The 13,347-nt window shown below is 49.7% G+C and overlaps 1 protein-coding gene and 1 pseudogene across 1 annotated transcript; both read right to left on the reverse strand.

Moving 5' to 3' along the window:
• Positions 1 to 397: 397 nt before the first annotated feature.
• On the reverse strand, positions 398 to 1,453 carry LOC143018443 (ribonucleoside-diphosphate reductase subunit M2 pseudogene; annotated as a pseudogene).
• A 2,229-nt stretch (positions 1,454 to 3,682) lies between these two features.
• Positions 3,683 to 5,329, reverse strand: LOC143018397 (baculoviral IAP repeat-containing protein 7-like). Its single transcript, XM_076173754.1, has one exon. The coding sequence runs from the start codon at positions 5,120 to 5,122 to the stop codon at positions 3,683 to 3,685; it is 1,440 nt and encodes a 479-aa protein (XP_076029869.1). The 5' UTR covers positions 5,123 to 5,329.
• Positions 5,330 to 13,347: the final 8,018 nt, after the last annotated feature.

The raw sequence follows: 13,347 nt of genomic DNA on the forward strand, positions 1-13,347 counted from the left end.
TTTTTCTTTCGTTGTCAATTTGATTTTTTAGATCTAAGTCTATAGAAAAATAAAGTTTTTCAGTTTTTTAAACATTTCCTGACGTTTTTATCAAAACCTTTATCCCATGGTGTAGAGCCACAAAACGTGGATTACATCGCAACTCCTTCTGATGAAATCAGCCAAACTTTTTTTTTCAACCGACTCGATCTTGGGATTTTTTTTTCGATCGATCGATCGTCGGCAGAGAAAATTTCGTTTTATTCCAATTTTCAATGATTCCGTCCGACCGTCAAAAGAAAAATTTCGTTTCGTTCCAAGCAGGGCCCCGTCCGTCCCTGGCATCGAATGGGTTAGAAGTAAAAGAGAGAAAAAAAAACTAAAGTAAAAAATTGAAAAACTTTATTTTTTTCACATTTCAAAAATCCGCATCCAACGTAAAATTCCTAGACCCACCATCCACGACACCCATTTTTTGGTACTCACCAACCCGCTTTTCAAAGAAATTCGTCTTTCCCTCCAATGAAATATTTTCCATGAAATCAAACGGGTTCTCAACATCATAAATTTTACCATAACCGAGCTCCACCACAAGATGATCAGCGACAAAACAAATATACTGTTTCATCAGCTCACAATTCACACCGATCAAATTCACGGGCAGAGCCTCTGTGAGAAACTCTTGTTCGATCTTTGTGGCGTCGCGCACAATTTCCACAATTCTTTCTTCCGAAGGTTTATTCACAATGTGATTGCGGAACATCAAGCATGCAAAGTCGGTGTGGAGGCCTTCATCCCTCGATACGAGTTCGTTGCTGAATGTGAGACCTGGCATCAGACCTCGTTTCTTCAGCCAAAATATGGCGGCGAATGATCCGCTAAAGAAGATACCCTCGACGCAAGCAAACGCGATGAGACGTTCTGCAAAGGTTGTAGTTTCAGCCGCAATCCATTTCAAAGCCCAGTCAGCCTTCTTTTTAACGCACGGCAGTGTTTCAATCGCGTTGAATAAACTCTTCTTTTGTTCTGGGTCGCTGATGTAGGTTTCGATCAACAAGCTGTACATTTCACTGTGAATGTTTTCCATGGCAATTTGAAAGCCGTAAAACATCCTCGCTTCGGTCACTTGCACTTCATTACAAAATCGTCCAACCAAATTCTCATTGACGATGCCGTCAGATGCCGCAAAAAATGCAAGTACGTGGGAGATGAAAAATTTTTCTTTTTCGTTTAGTTTTTCCCAGTCGACAATATCGTTTGAAAGGTCAACCTCCTCGACGGTCCAGAAAGATGCCACCTCCCGCTTGTACATTGAAAAAAGATCATGGTGCTGAATGGGCAGAACGACGAAACGGCTGGGGTTGTCCTGCAGCAAGGGTTCCATTTTCATGTACAATGTGTGGATGACACCCCCTTATTAGTTATTGCGCGTGAGGTAGCGTTTTCCCCAAAGTCGGTTACAACAAATTTTCAAACACCCAACCTTCATCATCGACAAAAAACTGAGTCACAATTTCTCCAGCGGCGTTCGGCTTGAGTCGCTTTTTTCGTGGTCTACACACTGTCACTTCCACCTTGTTCAACGGTGGCGTCGGCGGTTTGGGGGGCAGCGTTTCACTTTCTACGATATCAAATTTGGGAGGTTCTTGCCCACCTTTACGGCAGAGTGGACACGAGCGCGAATAACGAAGAGATTCGTCAAAACACTCTGCATGAAAACAGTGTTTGCAACTAGTGATGTGGTGGTATTCGCCCAATTTTGTCAAACATATGGCGCAATTCTCTTCTGCCTCCTTATCCGTCGACCTCGTCGTGATAAACTTCCTGTGTCCGTACATCATTTTTAGAAACTTGACGGCATCGGCCTTACTGAAAGGCGGTGTCGGGAAACCATACTTTGCAAATAAATATTTTGCAAACTCACACTTCTTGTCATCACCAAAATGACTAATCTTGTCCTCGATAAAGGCATGCAATACGGTCTTGTGTATATGTCCGAGACAGTCAAAATAGCAACATAATCCAATTTCAGAAACATGAAATCCGCACAACTTAGGTATGTAGAATTGCCATAAAGACTATTTGCTTTAGCTCCCAAGTCTAACATGGAACACGCAAGCCAGTAATTTTTTTCGTCTAGTGCCAACTGAAGGGCTGTCAGGTTTCTGTCAGAACATCGGATTTCAAGGTTGGGTAAACGTGCCCTGTTTGCATGATCCAATTCGGCCCAATTGCAAAAGGCCAACCCCGTATCACCAGAGACGGTGGCCAATACATGCAAGATTGAAAACGCGTCGGCGTTCACGAATGATACGTTGGCACCAGCCTCGATGAGTGACAACAATATGTGTTTGCGTTCGCATCTGGCCGCCATCATCATCGGAGTGTCCCCCGAACTGTCCATAACGTCGATATTATCCCGGATTTGTGGTATCTGCAACAAACGGGGAAAACCTTTCTTCACGTTTTGTGATATGGCATGGTGCAATAATGCGCCCTCGCCTGTCGTGTGCGTTTTGGCTAGCCAACCATGCTTTGACAATATGGTTTCCAGTGCAGCCTTATTGGTCACGCTAAAGTTTGCAAGTCTCTTGAGATCCCTGTGTGAAAACTCGTTTTCATCCAAAACCTTTTTCAACAAATCTGGATAATTCAACCTTATCATGGCAACGGCCAACTCCACCGGGTTTGGGTGTGGCTTCTCCATCAAGTTGAGTAACAACACCCATTTGCGTTTGCCGAAACCACTTCTAGTGTACTTGTTGGTGGCCATTTCAGTCCAAGACTCCGTTACCTCGTTTACGAGAAAACACACAGTGGCATATACGTGGTCAAAGGAACGAGGACATAACGGTAACCAGTCTTTGAGTACTTTTGCAAAATTGAGTTTGTCCAACTTGGCAAAATAGAATAGGAAAGAGACGTTTCCTTCGCCGCGGGTGCACATCTCCATGTCGACTTGGCCCCGCATCACTGCACCGTGCACCACTTGAAAATTCTTATCGTTAGTTGCCGCTAGCAAAAGTTTGTACTCCAACAACAGCAGCGGTGCCGCCGGGCCCAAGTAAAGTACGCGTTCCAGTAACAGCGACACGATGAAAGAATCGACGGTTTTACACGCCAGTATTTTTTCAAACAGTTCGTTACACAACAGCGGGTCAGAGAACACGCCTTCTTCTTCAACACCATCAATCCGCGGATGCATCACGTAATCCCTCACCAATTCCTGCTCCTCCTCGTCTCTCGCCGTGTCGTCGAGTCTCACAAACATTGTGCACAGTGTGTCGACACTACACAGGTCGAAAACTGCCCCGAAATTTTTCATGTGGTTGAGGTTGTTGCGTTCTCCAATCGTGGTGGGCCAACAGAAGCGGTCGATCGTTGCAGCCATGAATGCTTCTGCCTTATCGGCGTTCATGTGTTTGGCCATGTTTACACACATTAGAAACACTGGTTTGTTTTCATTGTCGGTTATGGGCGCATTGTACGTCGAGAACAAACGATATGTGTCCAGTGTGCAACCAGTCACCACCCATTGGGCCACCGACGAAATCCATCGAAGGTGGGCGCCCCTATCGGCAGTGTCAGCATCGTTTTTCATCGTGTCGGGGATGGCGTTAGTGTACAACATCTTTTACTAGCATTATATAGAAAAAAGTGGGAAATTTCACGGTTATGGAAACAAAATTGACACAAAAAAAGTTTATTCAACCATAAAGGGTTTAATTGTATATTTGATGTCCCGACGACAGATGGGACACGTACTAAGAGCCACAGCACAGGATGCACAGGCCACCATGTGTGCACATGGCAGAAACACAACATCCATCTCACAGTCCATACAAACTTTACACATCCTTGACTCCTTGAGTCGTTCCAGTTCTTCTTTGCAATCTACTATCACTTCTCTAGTGGGAGCAAGAGAGCCCTTCATTTCCACATTTGCATCGGTTATACTTCTATCTTCCACAAACGTGTTCTCTTGTGGCATATTGACCACTTCTTCTTCTTCTTCTTCTTCTTCTTCTTCTTCTTCAGATTGCAAATGTTGGGGTTCGGGGTCTGTCGGGTCCACAGAAGCTGAAGATACTCCAAAAGATGATCGAGTAGAGCTGGGAGGAATATCTTCACCTTGCGACTGAAGTCGTTGGTGTTGGATTACATTCATCGCAACATCTTCCTCCTGCCGCAGAGTCTGGCGTGTCTCTTCCTCCATGTACTGCAACACTGCCTCTATGCAGGTCTCAAGACTGAAGAAGGGAGTACCCGTCTGCTCAAGCTTCCTCCTGAGTGTGGCTTTCACAGTGGCAGGAGGGAATCCCATATTCATTGCGGCCCTTGCAATGTCCAGCTGCAGAAGGCGCTCCAATTCTGGATCCGATATGACCCCATCAATACTTTTAGAAGAGTTGGCTGATGTCGCACCTCCTTTACTGGGCTGTGGGGGTGGCTGAAACTTATTTATGAAATCTTGCCCTTTCTTCAAAAGTACAAAATTACAATCTGGGTACCAACGCGCGTGCTCTTCCCAGGCTTCGTCATCATTTTCCCAGTTACGAAGACCACCGCCACAATGAAAGCACCTCACATGGTCACTGAGTCCGCAATAGAAGAATCCTGCATCTGCAAGTTCCTCTGGTCTCTGTTGAACCCGTTCAGGCCATTTGGAAAATGACGATACTCTACTTTCCTTCGTAAGGAAATCTTTTCGTTTGGGGCCGCTGTGTTGTGGGAGACCCATCCACGTTCCTTCCTTAGGCTGGGATTCTGGATAAGACCCTGGCATGTGTCGACCACTGCCACAAACATCGTAACTTGAAATAGTGGGCTGCTGAGCAGGAGTTGGGATGCGTGCAAGTATTTCACTTTCTTCCAGGGGCACATTTCCAACAGGATGTCCCTTCACAAAAGGGCATCGTGGGAAGTATCGCGTGTGTTCCCCTCTTGCAGTATCGCCCGGGTCCCAAGATCCAACAATGCCGCGGCAAAAGAAGCAAGCCACGTGATCTTCTGTGCGAAGGTAGTAGAAACCATCTTTTGAAAGCTGCTGTGGACTAAGCCATTCCACGGGCCAGTTAACGAAGGTGGCTAAACGTTCTTTCTCATAACGCAAACTATCATAAGACTTGAATTTAGACAACATCAAAAATTAATTCTAAAGAGCACCTCCGCTCAACGAGGCCTCCTTGCGTGCTTTGTCAACAAGAACGCACAGGGAAAATTATTTATACTCGTGCCGCGATTCCCCAACGCCTTTAGAATATTGGCCATCAACACGACGGTGGACACTGCTTTTCGTGGCTCTTCATTCTTTCGACAATGCGGCTCAATTTCGACGGCGGCCACGAGTTTATCGAGTCTTGAACCCTCGCCCCTCTTGCTTTGGTTGACTTGTCAAACTCATCCGAGGAGGGAGTCGTTCGAAAAAAAAAGTTTGGTGAACTCATCCGAGGGCAGGATCGGGATTCAGGAATTCACAAAAAAAAATCGATCAACCCTCGGATCGACCATGCTTCATGGGGGTTTCCCAAACCGCCTGGAGGAGAAGGAGGATGAGAGGAGGAGGAGAAGAGGAGGAGGAGGAGAGGAGGAGGAGAGGAGGAGGAGGAGAGTAGGAGGAGGAGAGGAGGAGGAGGAGAGGAGGAGGGAGGGGTATATATAGGGTCGCCCTGCTCCTACCACCACAGTCGTAACGAAGCCTTACTGGGCCCAAACCAGCAAAGCGTCGCCCGTGTTCTTCTCTTCCAATTCCCAAGATATGCCGCACGCGCCGCTGCTGCCCGTGTGTGTGAGGGCGGCAGGAGGCACACCACCACCACCACCACCACCACCACCACCACCACCACCACCACCACCACCACCAACACCAACACCACCACCAGCATCCACCACAGCAGCCAACCCCGACGAAGGCGGAGGCAATGCCAGAAGAAGAAAAGTTTTTTGTGGGGCATTTGTTATAACGGTTATCATCAAAATTATCGTGATAACGTCGTTGAAAATGAAATCTGAACAGTGGGAGGAGGAAGAAAAGATATCATTATGAATAAGGTGATGAAACGCGCTAAAGCAACCGCGACGGGTGGCGGTTGTCTAACCCATTTTGATGATGCCATGGAGTTATGAATATAAGTTTCAATACCCTAATAAATCTGATGTATGTTAATAGAGACTTTGGAATCCCAATGCAGCGAATTTTTCTCGTGATGGATTGTGACTCTCCGATACCATATTTGAACCAAACCACTCATTGCTCCACAAATCAAGTATTATACCACATCATGCAAAATTTGAAAAATTTGAAAAACAAAAACGTTGAAATCGTGGGGTGTTATACGAATTTACAACAAAAAGAAATCGTACACACACTCAAAGAGTTAGAAGCAGCCGCCTGTTTAGCTTCACGACTCGATAATTATTTGAAAATTACCGGCATTCGTGTTGTTTCCACCTCTACTGGAGAGGAGGAGTATAGGAAATTAGTTCCAGAGGGTAATAAAAGTAGAATTGGTTCATTCATACTTTGTTCAAAACGTTTATGTACACAAAATTTCTTTCTTCTGGGGAATTGGCTCAAATCGAGCAAAGAAAAAAATGACATTATTCATACCACATGAGGCTCAACACAGAGGCCATTATTTCCAAAATATCCACATGATACACCCCTGTAAAAAACGGGAGTGGTTGCTCTCGACCAAACTCAGCCGTCCTCCTCGCCCAATCTTCCACCGATTGTAACGGGCCAAAGAAATCATCACTCTTCTCGTTCCAAATCGCGCCCGTGCCGGTCGCCACGTTCATTCGAAACGGCGACGTCTCGTGCCGCACCGCTTGGACCACTTGGTCCGTTGTCATTCCCACCGTTGGGAGTTCAAATAGGTGTACGACCGCATTGGCATCACGCAGGTATCTCGATTCGAAAATTCTCGCAACGAGCTGCGCTTCTTTACACTCGGAAATGCGATCAATAGCAAGTTTCTGTAATGAGGCATCTGAAAAAAATTGTCGCACTATGGATGCTCCTGCCCTTTCCCTCCGTTTGTTTTCCATTTGTAGAGTTACACAATACCCTGCAACAAAATCAAGGGCTTGGCAGCACGCGTATACGCAGGTCGCGGTGCATTTCATCAACCCCCCCAACGCCTTTAGAATATTGGCCATCAACTCGTTATTGGTGATTGACAATGGACACTGCTTTTCGTGGCTCTTCATTCTTTCGACAATCCGACGAAATAATTGCACGGGCTCAATTTCGACGGCGGCCACGAGTTTATCGAGTCTTGAACCCTCGCCCCTCTTTTTCTCTACAATCGCTTTGGCGGCCTTCAATTGAGACAAAACAATCATGAGCTGTGATTTAACACGCGGGTCCACCTCGTCCAAAGTTGTGTCCGTGAATGGACCCAGTCTAATTTGTCCTCCTCCTCTTCTTCCCTCCTCCTCCTCCTCCTCCTCCTCCTCCTCCTCGTCAAAATCTGGTGTTGTCGTAAATTCAATCGCGCGTTCACCATGTTCATCGCTGGATGCTATAGATTTTATAGAACGCGCTAGGACATCCGTCACCGTGATTCCCGTTGCGAACGACATCGAGCCGGGGAACACGGCGAACCCCTTTGCTTTCATCTTTTCCAGAACGCTCGACGTGGTGTTGTACATGCTGGACAAATCGGTCTTGTCCGCCTTGACCATGTCGTATACACTCTTGATAGTGTTGGCGACCACAGATAAACTCCTCACCGAATGCCCAGCTACCAACCCGATCATTTTTTCTGGGTTCCATCGAACTGACGTAGAGATATAGTATCCCGGTGGAACTTCTTTATCCAGTGTCAGGCCCCAGCCGGATACGGCCGTGGCGCACAAGAACTTTTCGTCGACATCTATCTTGTTGGAAGGGTTCAGGTGATTGTTTATAGCCATAGCTGCGGGGTTGGGGTTTTTCTGGTACCCCGCCGAAACCGTATGCACGCGTGCCGACGATACTACGAGAACGGGGTTAACCTGGAACGAGGCACAATTCTGGGCATGTTCCTTCATCGTCTTTTCGTAAGACGGCAGTTGGCCGAAAGCGAGCGCATCCGCGCGGTCGAAAACGGATTGTAGTTTCTTGAGTTTAGTCGCAGAAACGATACCCTTCTTTACGAACGCGCCCTTTCGATACAGAGACAACAACTTTTCGGCGGCCGCGACCCGTTCCTCCTGTTCGGGATCGCTGATGGCCCTGGCCGTCCTGGCGCTCACCCATTCCGTGGCGTCCAGCATCTTGCTGGTGTACAGGTCGCGCAAAGCTTCGAGATCGAAAGCGACCCACTTTAGGGAGGATGTCAGCCATTGACCGAGAGAAAATTCGTCGTCAAAATCGAACCCCTTTACGAGTCTCAGAATCAAGCCGGGGTTGTGCGGAACCACATACCCGTGTGCGGATGACGGTGCGGGTACGATCTTGACAAAACTCTTGAGGTTGCCCACGTTCCCCGCCAACGGATCGTCGTCGTCATTCACCAATTCGTCGTTGTTGTTGGCGCGGACGATCCCTTCGAACAGGGCCTTGCAGGCCGGCGACCCCTCGCTCAGGTGCAGCATGTGGTACGTCTTTTTGGCAAAGAGGTGGCACATTAGGGCCGTGCGTTCGTGTTCGATATTCATCATGTGCCCGCGAGCGATACCCTTTGTTGCACGGTTGATAATTGCCGGAACGAGTTTTGCCAGCTTCATCTTGAGGTGGAGATCCACGAGGAGGTAGTGTCGTCGTCCGTCCCCCGAAACCACAATTTCGTTCCCGTCGCCCGGAATGTTGTGCACCAAGAACGTAGAGTCCGTGTCGCCATACGCCTGTTTCATGTTGGGCAGAAACTGGCGTAGCGATGCGCCAATGTTGGCAAAAACGCGGCGGGCCAATTGTGTTATTTGGTTAGCCATGGGCGTGTGTCTGGTACCTCCGCCCACACCTCCCGCCGCATTAGCACGCATGATTTGCTCGTACGACATGGCATGCCGCCATGTCGACTTCTTCACCTCCGTCTTTGTGGACGACCTGAGTGCCAGCACGCCATACAGGGAATTCATGAATATTTTCAACACCTTTTCTCCCACGTCGTTCCTGTCGGCCAGAATGGGATCCGTGGTGCGATACTGCTTGACCAGCTTCTTCATCTCGACGCGTTGCGCTCGGTACCTCAGCTGCATTGTGGGAACGACCCCGGGCAGGACGTCCTTGCGCGCATTCCAAGTCCGGCAGTAGGCTCCCACATCGAACATTCTCGCCGCCCAGCGCTTCACCGCCCCATCCTCGGCCGAATCGAATGCGTTGACGCGACGGTTGATGCGTTCGCACAGGGCCACCAACCGATGGTTGTGGTGGCGGCAGCCGCCCCCGAGTCGAAGAGCCACGGGATTGGAAATGCCGCGATCCCCGGGCTCCCTGCCGCCGCCGACGAACGCCGCGTCGCCACGAGTTTGTCGTAGACGCTCGTCTTCCTCGACGCTAAAATCTTGTTCCATCATGGCCCACAACTGTTCCGCATCCGTGCACTCTCCGGCCGTGACGTGTGCAGCCACCCGCGGAGATTCCCACGCCAGAACGGGGAGGACCGTCACCAAATATTCCAGTCCGGTCGGTTGGATGTGAGCGTCGTCGCCAGAGTAGGCCGCCATCTGGATCTTGTCGTTGCACGGCACTTCGGGCGCGTAGTCTAAACCCCCGCACCGGAGGAGCGCATTGGGCGATCGGTTATCGCTCCAATCGTCCCGCGGCCGCCGTCCCTGCCGCCACCATGAAAAATCCAATTCTTTCTCGAGACGCGTTTTACTGTTTTCGCCCGTCGGTCGTATCACCACCCAACTGGGCACGACAATATCCACGCACTGATACCTGGCGAGCACCTCGGTGTTGGCCGCATCCATGATTGCGAGGTTCGGACGATCGAGTCCCGCCTCCCGCATTCTGGTCCTTACTCGCCGGTTGCGCAGCTCCACCACCTGACCGTGAGTGGCGTACGTGGTGGTGCACAAGTTAAAATCGTGCATCAGCGAAGGATAAAGGCTCGACAGGTCCACCGTCTGGCACGGCGTTTGTTCGACCAGAGGTTGGGCCACCATTCCGCCCTTGGTGTCGGTAGCCAACGAGTGGCGACGGATACCGCAACCTCTCGCATCTGCCCGTTTCGTGCCCAGGCACCGGTACAGTGCTCCCTCGATGATGCACAGGGGCCGGTCGAGATGAGTGACGACGGTGGCTACACTGAGCCCCGATTCTTGCGCCAACTGGAATATTTCGCCTTCTTTATTAATCTCGGACGATACGATGGCAACCAAATGCGCATCCTTGCTGCAGTACCGTAGCACCGTAGCCTGTTCGTCCGGTGTGCGTTCGGCATAATTGAGCAAATGGTACTTGACGTCGATTGGATCCTTCAACACCTCCTCCTTGTTTCCGTCCTTTGAAACCTTTCTCATCATGGCGTTGAGGTTAAATTCAGAAAGTTGTTCTCGGTACGCCTTGGCGCATACTTTCATCATGTCCAATCGCAGACACGTGGCCATACTGCCCATGAGACTCTGTAAATCTCCGCCGCCGCCATTGTTGTTGAACGACGATGCGGCGCCGGCATGTTCGCGAACCATTCCCGAGAGTATGGTAGCCACAGAAGGAAACAGGTAACCGGTGGTCGGATTCACAAAGGCAGAAAAGTCGTACATGCCCCCACGGGCCAGTAAAAGTCGTTGTTGTACATTGGAAGCACGAAGGGGGTCGGGACTCGCATCACCCCAGGGTTTTTCGACCAGGTACCGCACAATAGTTGCAAAAATGTAAAAATCGTCGAAACCAAAACTGTTCCACCCAGAAATCATGTGCGGTCGGGCCTCTTTCCCCAAGTAGTCGCCCCAGCCTATGAGCAACTCAATTTCGCTCGCGTACGTGTGCACGCGATCCGGCAGAGTCTCCGTGACGTGTTTTTTCTTCTTCTTGTCGTCGTCATAGCACTTGCGAACCGCCAATTCCAGATCGTCGGGTGTTCCCGTACCGGTAGCCAGCCCGAACACGGCACGCACGGCCCCTTCAACCACGCCACCCGTGGTGAGGGTGCCGCATATCGCCGTCACGAGAGCGTTCCGATCAAGAGGATTCAAACCCGTAGTTTCAATATCGTAATAAAAAACGCGATTGTCAGTAGCGGCACGAATCGTAGCTTGGGCCGACAGCTCGGGACTACTGGTTGATAGATCCTCCACTAGAATCGCATCGAGCAATTTCGAGTACCACATGTTACCGCCCACTCTAGTTTTCAACAGCTGCAATAGGCGTCCAGAGACCCTGCTCTGATTCTTGGTACCGGGAGCCCGAACTGGTCGATACCCCGTCGCTTCCAGCGAGACGATATCGTCGGTCAATATTGCCCTAGAAGTTATGCGGCCCGACGCATCCACGTCAAACTCGCGGTTGTTCAACAGCAGCTGCAATGCCGATGTCGATTGCGCCACGTCAGACAAAACTTCTCCCGCTTTTGTAATTCCTTCGCCTCGACAGAAAGCTTTGTACACCCGACGTTTCGGGCACTCGTCGTCCGAAGCGTCGAGCGGCAACTGTCTACGCGTCTCCAAACACCCGCCTTCTCCCGCTCTTACCGCCACGGTTTTGCCGGGACACATTTGAAACGACCAGATGCAATTGCCGATCGGGATGACCACATCAAAGAAGCGACCGCAGACGAGAACGGTTTTGTTGCTGTTGGGTGGGGATAGGGTGCCTCCGTTTTCCAAGAAGAGGAGCAACATTTTTCCAAACGGGTTCATGAGAGAATAGAGTAGCGAGGGGTCGACACCCGGTTTGTCGAGGCATCGGGCAAGAGTGTGAGTCACCCACTCGTAACGCATATTGGCATCCATTTCTTCGGGCCAGTTCCAACTCCGGCCATCGGCCAGTTTGCCTAGCGTCTTTCGAACCACGTCCACCAAACCCGCCCACGGGGCCGCCTCGCCGCCCTCTTCCGCCCTGCTGGCGCGCGATAACCATCCGTCGATCATCGCTCGGGCTGCATTCGCACCACCGGGTTTGGGTTTTACTTGAAAAGGTTCGGTGAAAAAAGATTTGCAAAAACACGCTACACAGGCTTGGACTCGTTCGTCCAACGCCACGTGGAGGTCTGGGCAAGTGTGGTTGCAGCCGAGTGTCGCTTCGTCGTCGTCCGCCGCCGTCATTCTTTTGAACCTTTTCTTGTTAGAATCCCAGGCCGCCTCGGAAACTTCACGTTCACAATTCTTGTACGCCGCCGCCAGTTGCATTTGCTCCTTGCCAAAGTCGTACACCGAGGATGTCGATAATCCACCCCAAGACCAATCGAAATAGGCGCCGACATAATCGAAACGAGACAGTGACATGAGAGCGGTGGATCCACCCCACACGCCATTGTGTTTCAAGAACGCCGTCATGAGCATGAGCAAATCCATGTTTCGATGCACTTCGAAATGAACCACCTGACTGTTGTACCAGTTGAACGTAACATGACTCGTGGGGTTGTAGGTCACGATAGACTTGCCGGTGGATGTACGCCAATGCACACCCACGGTCGATAACGGTATCGATTTCCCATTTGTTGACGAACGTTGTTTGGCTATCGCGGATTTGAACGCACTTTCTATAGCCTCGGAAGGACGGACCAGCACTTTTGTCGGGCACAGGGTGCGCGTGATCCCATCATCCTGCCAAACGGAAATGACACGGTTGATACCCGAGCTTGGATTGGTATCATTCAACGGCACGACACAATCTTCAACAGACGACAAGTATCCGAGGGGTACTAAATTATCATCATCCACCAGATATTCTTGCTCAATTTGCGCCCTGCACGTTGACGGATCGTACGACCCAATACGTGTATGGATAGAGTAGTGGTGGTGGTCCATGTTTATGGTGACTGCTGCTCGGTCGATGATGATTTTTTATACCCTTCCATACCAGATAATTTTCCCATCTGTCCAGTGAGTGAATCAAACAATGGCACGCCATCACTTGTGTTGTTGTCGTCGACTTTGACTTTGAAACAAAAAAAAACGGACCAAGAAGAGAGTGAAAAAAGATTCTTGCATGGACTTGGATAGGAAAAAAAGGAAAATGTCGCCTCTTCTCCGTGTGTATATAATGTACATCACCGTCCCTCCACCCCATACCAAAATATGTTGGATCTGAAAGAGTTACAGGAAACACGTCAAGCCATCGCGTATCTGTTGGCGCAGAATGATGACGTCATCGCCCCGGTTGTTGAGGAAAAGAAAAAGATTCCTCATTTTGATCTAGCTTTGGCAAACAAGCCAGAAGCCGTGCACAAATTACTGGATCCACTTGCAGCATCTCTGAAAAGATGGGAAAAA

The sequence above is a fragment of the Oratosquilla oratoria genome, chromosome 34 (assembly GCF_046742065.1).
Source record: "Oratosquilla oratoria isolate Oo_2021 chromosome 34, ASM4674206v1, whole genome shotgun sequence".
Taxonomy (NCBI): domain Eukaryota; kingdom Metazoa; phylum Arthropoda; class Malacostraca; order Stomatopoda; family Squillidae; genus Oratosquilla; species Oratosquilla oratoria.